This window comes from Ranitomeya variabilis, chromosome 1 (assembly GCF_051348905.1).
Source record: "Ranitomeya variabilis isolate aRanVar5 chromosome 1, aRanVar5.hap1, whole genome shotgun sequence".
NCBI lineage: Eukaryota > Metazoa > Chordata > Amphibia > Anura > Dendrobatidae > Ranitomeya > Ranitomeya variabilis.
In genome coordinates, this window is record NC_135232.1 from 595,560,826 (window position 1) to 595,573,995 (window position 13,170).

The 13,170-nt window shown below is 42.5% G+C and overlaps 1 protein-coding gene across 7 annotated transcripts in view; it reads left to right on the forward strand.

Annotated features, from left to right (window-relative positions):
* The window catches only part of ARHGEF11 (Rho guanine nucleotide exchange factor 11), a 164,162-nt gene that overhangs the window by 63,802 nt on the left and 87,190 nt on the right, over positions 1-13,170 (forward strand). For all 7 annotated transcript variants that reach the window (XM_077258833.1, XM_077258844.1, XM_077258799.1 and 4 more), the window contains 5 exons: positions 6,315-6,406; positions 10,929-11,027; positions 11,217-11,266; positions 11,380-11,437; positions 11,820-11,986. In XM_077258833.1, the coding sequence (XP_077114948.1) occupies positions 6,315-6,406; positions 10,929-11,027; positions 11,217-11,266; positions 11,380-11,437; positions 11,820-11,986 (466 nt within the window). The remainder of the gene's footprint in view (positions 1-6,314; positions 6,407-10,928; positions 11,028-11,216; positions 11,267-11,379; positions 11,438-11,819; positions 11,987-13,170) is intronic.

The window sequence follows — 13,170 nt, forward strand, 5'->3', positions numbered from 1 at the left end:
TCTTTGCACCTAAAGTGAGAACAGGGAAAGTGTTAATTGTCCTTGTGGGGCTTGAAACATGGCTTTCAGAAGAAAGTTGTACTGGAGGAATATTTATCGAGGTTCATGCCCCCTCTTCGCCCCAGTCAGCACCTCCCCTAATGGTGCGTTTGGACACCAGGGAAGAAGTACCTATCCAGAATAACTGGAAATTGCTGATTCCTCTGGCAGTTTGAGGGCTTTAGGGCTTTTTTTTTTTGGTACCTCCACAACATTTTATCCTATACAGTGACTGCAAAGAATCCTTTCTACGAGGACCCAACCATATTAGTCCTATTTGAGAGCAACCTTGTAAGTCTATGACCTCTTAGGAGCAGTTGGCGGTATATATCCTATTACAGTGGTGGCAGTGAAAGGGTTACACGTGGCCGAGACATGCCTTGCCGGTTATTGCTCTTCGTCCTTTGTGTTACTTCAGTTTTCTTTCAGAATTCCTGCATTGCCGAGAAGAATGTAAAGAATGCACGGGCTGAATTTCCACTTACCTCCCGTCATTGTGTCTTTCGTTGCGACCGTCCTTCCTGATATATAAAAATATAAGTGTGTCAGGTTTTTTTTTTGTTATGATTGACATGTCTACCTGGGCTGCAGGCGCCTCATTTTGAGGTTTCATTTTATGAGAAAAGGAATGGTGGTCCACTCTGTTCTGTGACTTCTTCCACGTTAGCTTGCGGTGAGCTTGTGCTCATGCCGAGGAGCCAGTCAGAAGAAGTAGAGCTGCAGCGTAAAATGTAGGGGTGAGATGGAATAATAATTATCTGATGAATGAGGAAGTGGATTTCTATCTCTTCCCTAAATTTTACGCTGCAGCTCTACTTCTTCTGACTGGATCCTGGGCATGAGCACAACTCACGAAGAAGAGAGCAGCAGACCGCTATTACTATTCTCGGGAATGGTAGTCCCCTCTCTAAATGTCAACTTCCTGGTGAGCCTGTTCTTGCATACATCAGCCAGCCAGAAGAGCTGCAATGGATATGTGCACACGTTACAGACTTGTCTGCAGAATTTTCTGCACAAAATCTGCATCTCTTGGCAGAAAACGCAGGTAAAAATCAGCGCGTTTTTTATTTGGATTTTCATGCATTTTTTTTAGGTGGATTTGTATGCGTTTTTGTAGGCTCAATAAAGATCTATTATTTAACAACAAAAAAAAAGGAAGAGGTTGGACAAGAAATGACATCACAATTCTTTTACATACTCCATTGAAGAATAATGTTTACACACACAGATAGATAAATGATAGATAGATCTATCTTTGGATAGATAGATAGATATAGATAGATCTATCTAGTATCTATTTATAGATCTATCAATAGATAGATATATTTATCTATAGATAATACCAAGACCAATGTTTAGTAACAAACATAATAAAATGGTACATAAAGAGTTAAATACACACACACACACACACACACACACACACACACACACACACACACACACACACACACACACACACACACACACAGCGTTTGGCCGGGGTCACACTTGCAAGAAACTCGCACAAGTCTCGCACCTCAGTACCCGACACTGCCGCCGGCACTGGGGTCGGAGCGTTTAGCTACATAGAAATACATGCAGCCGCACACTCCGGTCCCAAGTGCCGGCACTAGTGACGGGTATTGAGGTGAGAGACTCTTGCGAGGTTCTCACAAGTGTGACCCCGGCCTGTTTAATTAAAAAAAAAAAGAATTGGCGTGGGCTCCCACTCAATTTTCTGCCCCAGAGAGGGATGTTTCTAGCCTGGGAAGGGGTTAATACCCATGGAGCTTCCCAGGCTATGAATCTCAGCCCGCAGCTGTCTGTATACCTAGCCTTTACTGGCTTTTAAAATCGGGGACTCCCCCCCCCCCCCCCCCCCCCCCCCCACAAAAAATGACATGGGGTCCCCCTATAATTAATAGCCAGAAAGGCTACGCAGACAGCTGCGGGCTGATATTTATAGCCTAGAGAGGGGCCATGGATATTGGTACCATCCACACACACACACACACACACACACACACACACACACACACACCACACACCACACACCACACACCACACACCACACACCACACACCACACACCACACACCACACACCACACACCACACACACCACACACACACACACACAGACAGGCACATAGTCTCTGCCCACACACTTCCCTCCTCCCCATCTGCAGCGTTTCTCGCACCCACCTTCGCAGCAAATCCACAGATCTTTTTACACCTGCGGTTTTGCTGCGGATGTGCCTGACTGAATGGAAGTCAATGGATGCAGAAACGCTGCAGATCCGCAAAAAGAATTTACATGCTGCGGGAAATAAAACACTGCAGATCCGCATCAAAATCCGCAATGTGTGCACATAGCCGGGAAAGGCAGAATCCACATCCACACGTTTTTAATCTGATTATATTGGACTCCATCTTTAGCTACAGTTTGTGAGAAATGTAATAATAGTCTGCTTTCTAAATAATGACTTCATGGTTGGCTTGTGGTGGGCTTGTTCTTACAACCAGCAGCCAGTCAGAAGAAGTAGAGCTGCAGTGTAAAAACTGGGGGAGAATAAAAAAATGTTTCTCTGAGGAGTCAGTAGGCAGATCAGTAGAGATAATGCAGCATAGCACTGTCATTTGAGAAATATGATGGTATGCTGTTTACTTGTTGGTTAGCTTCTGGTGGACTAGTGCTTATAACCAGCAGTCATTTGGAAGAAGTAGAGTAGCAGTGTAAAGTATTATATGAAAAAGTATATAAAAAAAAAAAAGTTATACAGTGTGTCTGGGAAAGTTGTGTTGGGACCAAGATGGTGATGATTATCTTAATACATGGATTTTCAGGAGAATGAGTGAGGGGTGCTGTTATTCCTTTTTTGAGAAATCTGTGTTTATTAACTTTGGTTTAATATTTCATATTACATCATTTCTATTTAAAAAGAACCAGCGACTTTGCCCTAAATTTTTACTTGGTGTAAAGGGCGCTGTTCTTCTGAATTCGGCGATGTTTTTCTCTTGTTCCTGCGCATATCCGTTCCTGAGATATGGCCTCTTCTTCCCGGTCTATAAATCAAGACTTGTTTGCCAAGTGAGTGTGGTCTAAACCTCTTCTGTGGGCGTGTCGTTGTGTACTACACCCATATGGCCAACAAGACTAAATTTCTATAAAGAGTAAAAGAAGCTGTATCTCGGGAACGGAGAGGAGCAGGAACAAAAGAAATACATTTCTGGACTCAGGAGAACAGCAGGATTTACACAGGGATAAAAGTCTGCGTATTTATGGCATGTCACAGGTCCTCTTTAATTTGCAGAATCCAAGGATCACATGATGTTCTTACATTTTCCACCTGCAGAGTCCCCTTTCTGGCAATCATTATTTGTTGTTGAGAGGTCAAGGTGAACCAGGCTCCAGCTTAAAGGGCAACACACACTTTTTTGCATATTCGTATGAGCTTGCACAAGGCAGATTAGCCTCTGGGGAAAGTTTTGAAAACCAATTGTTAAGACTTCACGTGAATGTGAATCTGGATAATGTATACATATAATAAAAGGAGTTCATAGTTTATTGTCTACAGTCTCGTCTTTACCCATAAAAGGAAATCTGGTGCGGATCTATATATACAGAATAACCATGGCTAATAAGTGTGTAGAAGTGAACGACGGGGAGAACCAACTGCCTGCATTGAGGATCATTGACTTCCTTCTGTGTCGGCTCTGGGTAAACAGATGAAATTATAGAATAGGATCGTGAATGTAGTTTATAACCCTATTAGAACATTCTATGGCTTTTGTGAACTACAATTCCCAGCATGTATTGGCAGTCACAGCTGTGGAGCCACAGAATTTAGAACGTTTATAATACTTCATACGGACAATTATCCTTGTATGAAACCTATTGCTAACTCTTCAATTAACTTTGGATAATTAAAGGGCTGTAAATGAGAAATCTGTGCAAGGTGATTAAAGGGAAAATATGGGGAAGAGTGAACTACAACTGTACATTATTGCTGCTATATTGTAAGGAAGGTTGCATTGTTGTGTTTACTCTGTGCAGTTGTTTTTAGTAGTTTTGGGACTTTGTTTTTTTCTTTTCTCCTCTTTATGTGAGTGACATCGCTGTTGCATGTGCATAGAGACTGTACTTGTATTACAGCTGAGGTCGTATAACAATTGACATTGCTTTTTCACTCACACACTTATCTGGTACCATATCTTACAGATCCCACCATTTCCCAGGAGGTCACAAGGGTGATGTCAAGGGCCATTTTGATTTGGGCATCACCCAAGTTCTCCTTAGGTTTCCCATAGCCCTTTCAACCCCCTCTGTTTTATTTTTTTCTTTGATTCTTTTCCTTCATTGCACCTTCAGCCCAGCTACAACCACCCCACAGTCCATACTGGTTCTAAAATAGAGTTGAAGTTTTTGGAGGCAACCTGCCAAGCACGATGGGCTTCCTTCTCCCAGGACACATCTCTTGACCTGTTCCCTTGGTTGACTGTGTCCATAGCTCTTCACTTCCTAGCTGCCTGAGATTAAGTTATTTTGAGGGACTCTTTGCTGTGGTTTCCAACAAGACCCCTTAATGTGCTGCAGGCTTTAGTTCATATTATTCTTTCTGCACTGCCCCCTATGGAGAAAAAAATATGTAGATCTACAACATCTCAGTGAGTTGTGTAACTGCTTGAATTTTGCAAATCCTGTGCTGTCAATTATCTGCTGTCGTGATTTCTAAGATCTAGTGGTTAATAAATAATGTATTTTTCCTCTCGATTTCCTTCCCTTTGAAGTGCGCCGTGTAATGTTATATTTATCAGTCGTATGACTTCTCGACTTTCACTTTTAGAGTAAATGATTGCTGAAATAAGAAAGCTGTGGGAAGCCAATCTATCTCCATCACTGAACTTTGCTTTGATTTTCTGCTGTTGTGGGCTGTCATGTAGAGTGGGATGATTGATTACTCATTGCTTCTTAATTCTCAAAATCTCTGTATGTTTCTTGCCAAAAACCAGCCCAATTAGAGAGAAGAAATGGTTCTCCTGATTCTCTTTTTTTAAAAAATTATGCTCCTTAACATGTTTCCAGACTCTGGAATTCTAATCCTAAAAATAAATGTTTGCATTAAATAACAAAAGTAAGGAAGTTCCTGCTGCAGCCAGTTGTCTTACAACCAGACATTGAGGTTGAGGGGGACATAGTGGAGCTGCTGGAACAGCAAGATCATTAACTAGTCTATAGGGAAATATTAGGTTGCTACTTATTAATATATACCTCCTTGCCCTGATTGTCTTTTTCTCTGCTCATGTTATTCCCTAACTAGTTTTTGGGTTTTTAAACCTAGAAATGAATGTTTAAATAAAAAAGGGAAGTAGGATCCTGCTGCAGCCAGACACAAAACACTGAGATTGAGGGGGACATGGTGGAGCTTCTGGAACAACAAGACAATTAACTACTTTGTGATATGCTGATTCAGTCTCCACACTTTTTATTTCCTAGTTCAGTTCCAGGTTCTGGATTTCTAAACATTTAAAGGAATGTTAAAAAAAGAAAAAAGGAAAGGTTTCTGCTACAGCCAGATGTCCTACAGCCAGATACAAAGCACTGAGGTTGAGAGAGACATGGTGGAACTTCTGGAACAGCAAGACAATAAACTACTTTATTGGGATATATTAGGTGCTACATATTAGTACACACCTTGTCCTGATTCTCTTTCTCTACACTTGTTACTTCTTGACCAGTTTCTGGATTCCTAAAGCTAGAAAGACATGTTTAAAATAAGAAAGGGGGGAGGTTCCCGCTGCAGCCAATTTTTTTTTTTTTTTTTACAGCCTAACCCAGGGTAGTGAGAATGGGGGATGGATATGGTTAAGCTTCTGGGACAAAGACAATCGGTTACGTTATGGAGCAACATTGTGGTTCTACTTATTAGTGTACAACTTGTCTCAATTCTTTCTTTTCACCTGTTGTTTCCTAGCCCATTTCAAGCCTCTGGATATAAAAACCTAGAAATGAATGATTACAGTAAATCAGAAAGGGAGGAGGCTTCTGCTGCAACTAGTTGTCTTAAAGCCAGACAGAAAAGCCGTGAGGGCTGAAGGGGACATGCTTGAGCTTCTGGGACAACAAAAATAAGCCCCCTATAATTTTATTGTTTAATGAATGGGTGTGAACGAGTTACATTGACCATTTTAATTAACATTAATGGATGGCTAGGTTTTGTATGTATTTTGTATGGATTTTGTATGGTGATGGGGTCAGCCTATATACTAATCATCTCTTCCCTTTTTCATGCAGGTTGAGCAGCCTGTCATCTGTCAGTGACGGGGCATCAGAACGAAGGTCTCCTGGGCACCAGCGCCAAACTACAGACTACGGCGAGTCAACAGGTAGCGATGAAAGCTTTCGACCTTAAACATCTTGATAAGAGTCAGGATCTATTGCCATCGTTTTGTTAAAATCAATGCTGGGATTTATTAGAGTTGCCTACAATGTCAAATGTATTGGGACTGTCAGGAATTTTTTTAAGAAATGTCATTTTGGGCTAAAAATTGTCACGGTTTCTTTAGTACCCCTCAAACTTTGAGGTTTCTTAGTTGGTTTTTGGGGGAATAGGGTTTAAATGTCCAAGTTTTAACAAAATTTATGTATAGACCAGAGGTGTAGCTAGGGGCTTAACTCAGGGAAACGAAACCTCTCACTAACCGGTAACCCTGATTACAACTTCAGTGGCGCACCCTATTCGTGGGGATTGGTGAACCTCAGCAGATGATCTCGCTGTTACTGAAAAATTTCTGCGCAAAAGCCAACACTGATATTACCTCCATACGGTGAGCATTTAGTCGTATACACCAGTGCTGCAGAACATATGAGATCACAGCACAGTTACAGATGGTGACTTACCGCTGACGTTCTTTCTGATGGAATCGTTCACTTTTCCCGTCTTTTCCATCTGGCCCAGACCAACATGACCTCTTCACCGGCCATGACACGGCTGCAGAAATTCTGGAATGCTGGAGATAAGCCCCCAATGTAACCTGAAAGATGAGAGAAAGAGGTTAGATTATACTCACCCAGGGGCGGTCCCGCTGCGGTCTGGTCTGATGGGTGTTGCGGTCCGGTCCGGCACCTCCCATCTTCATCAGATGACATCCTCTTCTTGTCTTCACGCTGTGGCTCCGGCGCAGGCGTACTTTGTCTGCCCTTTTGAGGGCAGAGCACAGTACTGCAGTGCGCCGACCCCAGGCCTCTCTGACCTTTCCCAGCGCCTGCGCACTGCAGTACTTTGCGCTGCCCTCAACAGGGAAGACAAAGTACGCCGGAGCCGCAGCGTGAAGACCAGAAGAGGACGTCATCTGATGAAGATGGGAGGCCCCAGACCGCGACGCCCATCGTATCGGACCGCCCCTGGGTGAGTATAATCTAACCTCTTTTTCTCATCTTTCAGGTTACATCGGGGGCTTATCTACAGCATTACAGAATGCTGTAGATAAGCCCCTGATGATGGTGGGCATATTTGGGGGTGACAGGTTCACTTTAACATTTAATAATGTCCCCTGAGTCCCCCCACACACAGCATTATGGACCCATAGCCCCCCCTATACACAGTATGATGAGCCCACAGCTCTCCTATACACAGTATACCATTACACCTCCCCTATACACAGTATACCAGTACACCTCCCCATACTCAGTATGATGACCCCATAGACCCCCTATGAACAGAATGATACCCCTACACATCCCCTATACGCAGTATGATGAGCCTATAGCCCCCTATACACAATATGATGCCCACAGCTCCCCTATACACAGTATGATGATTCCACAGTCCCCTTATACACAGAATGATACCCCTACACATCCCCTATACTGTTGGGGCGAACTGCTGGGGGCGAAACATCCAATCCCGATGGTTCCATGGCTCCCCTATACACAGTATGATGGTTCCACGGCTCCCCTATACACAGTATGATGGGCCCACGGCTCCCCTATACACAGTATGATGGTTCCACGGCTCCCCTATACACAGTATGATGGTTCCACGGCTCCCCTATACACAGTATGATGGTTCCACGGCTCCCCTATACACAGTATGATGGTTCCACGGCTCCCCTATACACAGTATGATGGTTCCACGGCTCCCCTATACACAGTATGATGGTTCCACGGCTCCCCTATACACAGTATGATGGGCCCACGGCTCCCCTATGCACAGTATGATGGTTCCACGGCTCCCCTATACACAGTATGATGGTTCCACGGCTCCCCTATACACAGTATGATGGTTCCACGGCTCCCCTATACACAGTATGATGGTTCCACGGATCCCCTATACACAGTATAATGGTCCATACACTGTATCATTGCGCCCACACTGTTTAATGGTTTCAACAGTAGCACCCACACTGTATAATCGCCTTCACAGTAGCCCCCACACTTTGAAGGCCCCCACGGTAACTGCCACAATCTATAATGGCCCCCAAAGTAGTTCCCACACTGTATAGTTGACCCCATGGGTAGCAGGGTGGATAGGGTGGGTGGGTAGATAGGATGGGTGTGTGGGTAGATACAAATCTCCTCTCTCTGCTGATCGGTGGCAGTGGACGATTGTTAAACAGGGAGGTGGAGCTACAGGGATATGCAAACGGGAATACCATCTGCCTGAGGAATCCTTTGTATGTGCCTGTGTACAGCTGGGTAGACATTCGGGGCAGGAGGCTATGATAAGAGCCTAGTGACGCCCCTGCCTGCTGTACTGTACGCCACAGGCTTAGAGGGGCCTGAAGTCTACTGAACAGAGAGTGGTGGTGCAGGGAGATCGTGTCTCCCTGCTCTGCCCCGGGGCACAAATGTATTGGCCGATATAGGCGACAGTAACTCCAGGTGGGTTCCTGAGGCGGCCGCACCCTTTGCCCCTTGGGTAGTTACAGTAGTGGTATAGAAGGTAATTGAAGGGTTTAACTCATCCCGAGAAGGGGATTACAAAGTCCTTGGTGAATACAGCAGCACCGACACTCCTATAGGACAATGGTCTGTATATGTCCGGCTGTAAAGGGTCCATAACAAGACGTGTGGTTACCTAGTCAGGTAACACACATGTAAGCGAAGAGGAACTAAACCATTTATTCTTTAATTCAGTTTACTTATTGATCTGCCTTTGTAAAGTTACAAATCTTTGTAATATACTTCAATGCCTTATGTTGCTTCCTCTACTGAAATTGCTGTTTTACCTGCTTGGCTCATGCACTTTTAGTAGCTGCTTTGAACTGCAGGGGCTGTGATTGTAAATAGTTTGCCTATGAATTCTAGGTAGAGCAGCAGTTAAAAGCAGCTGCTAAAAGTGCATAAACTAAGCAGTTAAAACGGCACTTTCAGCATGTATTTGGGATAATAGGAAGCAAAATAAGGAAATGGCAGTATATTACAAAGATTCATATCTTCGCAAATTTTGGCTGAAAAATAATTAAAAAAACAAAAAAAAAGTCAAATTGCTGATCTCTGGGGCACAACCTCCACTTCATTTATTGTCTATGGGAAAGCCGAATGCAGAGGTCAACTTTTTCCAGAAGTCTTTTTCCAGAAGTCTTACAGATCATGGAGCCGAGGCTGAGCATGGGCACGCCGCCCTTAAGGCTATGTGCACACGTCAGGATTTCTAGCAGAAATTTTCCTGACAAAAACCAGACATTTCTGCCAGAAATCCGCATGCAGTTTTTTTATGCGTTTTTGACTCGTTTCTGCGTTTTTTTCCAAATGCATAGAATTGCGGGAAAAACGCGGAAAATCCGCAAAATTAATGAACACGCTGCTTTTTTTTACCGCGATGCGTTTTTTTTGCGGAAAAAAACGCACCATGTGCACAAAACATGCAGAATGCATTCTAAATGATAGGATGCATAATGTATGCGTTTTTAATGAGTTTTTATCATAAAAAAAGCGAAAAAACCTGAACGTGTGCACATACCGTGAAGGACAGGAATGCAGATATAGGAGTTAAATTGTCATTTATTTTTTTTTTTTTGGGGGGGGGGAGGAATAAGATAGAGGATATAACCCTTTAATTACCTTGTGATACAAATTGTTGCAGCCACTCCTGCGTAATCTGCTGGTTGTTTAACCTGTTATGTTATCACTGCTGCTGCCATTATCTAAACTGCAGTCCCAGCCAAAAATCTTTCTGTAGCCTGGCAGCAAGCGGTTCATGTGACCTTAATTGTCACCTACCCTCCCCATAGAGTGGACTGTGGCTCCCCCGAGTGGTCAGTATTTGAAAAGCAAAGTTCCTGGTTAGAGTATATTTATTTTATGTTATATTAGTGTGTTTTTATAATGTATTTTAATATATTTTTATTTTTTGTAATATTTTATATGAAATGTTGTTAGATTTTTAAGTATGCTGAATATGCTTATTTTGCAATTCTTTTAAATTGAATTTTATGTACCGGTACTTAATTTTTATTTAATCAATAGGAGATGACAGTCGACTCTATTAAAATTCCATGTCGGGAGGAGCTAAAATCAGACAGACCTTTTGCTGCCAGTTACATAGAACCTTATGAGCACCAACTGCCATCTTCTATCTCTGTAGTGGGAAAAATCTGTAGTAACGCAAGACACATTTTACCATATTGCCTGATGGCAGTGACAAAATATATAGTTTTGTTTTTTTTATGAAATATATATATATATATATATATATATATATATATATATATATATATATATATATATATATATATATATATATATATATATATATATATATATATATATATATATATATTCAATATATATATATATATATATATTCAATATATATATATATATATATATATATATATATATATATATATATATATAATATTTTATTACATAAAATTCCTCCATTTTCTACTGCTTTACCTATAGGTTTGGTCCAGCGCTGTGTGGTTGTACAGAGGGATCAGAATGGATTTGGGTTCACGGTCAGCGGAGACAGAATCGTCCTTGTGCAGTCAGTGCGCCCAGGTGAGTAACCTGTGCAGTCAGGTGTTTTGGAGGCTTTTTTTATATATATATATATTTTTTTACATAACATATGTCATTATTATTTAGGCATAAGCCGCCCCCATTACAGTTTTCGCTGCCTCTTCTTCGCACTGTCCTGCAGTAGATCATGTTATCTCAGCTGTCACTCTGCTTTTTTCTCCTCTTCAGGTGGTGCAGCCATGCGGGCAGGGGTACAGGAGGGTGATCGTATTGTGAAGGTCAGTCTAGAAAGTATCTAGGTAATATGTGATGTGATACTGCTCAGGCGCTGTACCTAAGCTTATGAGGCGTGATTTTATATATGTATTTACCTCGGTCTTTTTTTCTCCAGGTTAACGGCACGTTGGTTGCCAACAGCTCTCACATCGATGTGGTGAAGCTCATCAAGTGTGAGTGTGACCTACCAAACTGTTTTCAAAATCCCAATCGTCTTGTCCTTCTGGATTAATTTGGAAGGGATTGTCCACAATTAGAAAAAAAAAAGTCTGTCTTACTAAAACAGTGCCACACTTGCTCTCAGGTTATGTGTGGTATTGCATCTCAGTCCTATTCACTTTATTGGATTTGAGTTGCAGTACCAGACTCAATCTGTGGATAGCGGATGGCATTGTTTCTGAAGAAAGCAGCCATGTTTTTGGTATCCTGGACCATCCTTTTCAGTACTTGCTCTGATTGGTTCAAATATTTTACATGATTGTCTGCTAACTGCTCTGATTCTTCCCAACTTTGGGTTATTACTGTCTGCTTTGAATTGTTCTGTTTTTGTACCAGCTGGAACATACGTTGCTCTCACCCTCCTCGGTTCTCCTCCACCTTCCACAACAATGTCTGGACTTGATCTAAGCTCTTCAGCTTCCCCTAGGAATTTGTCTTCTCCGGTGCCACCTCCTCCTCCCTTGCCACCTCCCCAGCGCATCACAGGACCAAAACCGCTACAGGTAATGATTGTAAAGGTTATTTGGGGAAAGGCTTGTTAATTTTTTTTTTTTTAAGTGTTAGGCTGGTTTCACACTTGCGTTTTGATCTGCAGCGTTTTAGCGCTAAAAAATGCATGCGTTTTTTAGCATGCGTTTTGATGCGTTTTCGGCAACGCATGCGTTTTTTGACGCGTGCGTTTAGTTGCAGAAATGCAACCTGTAGTAATTTCTAGCGGCGTTTTTTTGCCGCAAAAAACGCATGCGTTTATTCGCGGCAAAAAAATGTATTGCTGTCTATGTAAACGCATGCGTTTTTAAGCACATGCGTTTGCTTGCGTTAAAAATGCATGCGTTTTTATAGAAAAACACAAGAAAACACAAGAAAAAACAAGAAAACCCTAAACACAAGAAAAAACAAGAAAACCCTAACCCTAACCCTAGGGATCCTAACCCTTAGGGTTAGGATCCTAACCCTTATGGTTAGGGTTGGGATCCCTAGGGTTAGGGTTAGGGTTAGAGTTAGGGTTAGGATCCCTAGGGTTAGGGTTAGGGTTAGGATCCCTGTTGTGAATTCCGTTCTCGGGCTCCCTCCTGTGGTCGTGAATGATACTTTGGTGAGTTCTGTCCTTGGACACCCTCTGGTGGCTTTGAGTGGAACTGCTGATCTTTGAGGTTGGCTTTCTCAGCTGCTCTCGCTTATTGCTTCTGCTGGCTTCCCTATTTAACTCTGCCCAGGTCGTTAGTTCATGCCAGCTGTCAATGTCTCAGTACTGGTTCAGATCTCTCTTGGATTTCTCAGATGACCTGTCTACTCCAGCAGAAGCTAAGTTCCTGCTAGTTCATTTGCTGTTCATTGGTGTTTGAATATATTTCTCAGTACATGCTATGTTTCTAGTCCAGCTTGCTATTATGATATTTCCTTGCTAGCTGGAAGCTCTGGGGGTGCAGAGTTGCACCTCCACACCGTGAGTCGGTGTGGAGGTCTTTTTGCACACTCTGCGTGGTTTTTGTAGTTTTTAATACTGACCGCAAAGTTCCCTTTCCTATCCTCTGTCTATTTAGTGAAGATTCAGCCTCCTTTGCTAAAATCTGTTTCATTCCTGTGTTTGTCACTACCCTCTTAACTCACAGTCAATATTTGTGGGGGGCTACCTTTACTTTGGGGAATTTCTCTGAGGCAAGGTAGGCTGCTATTTCTATCTTTA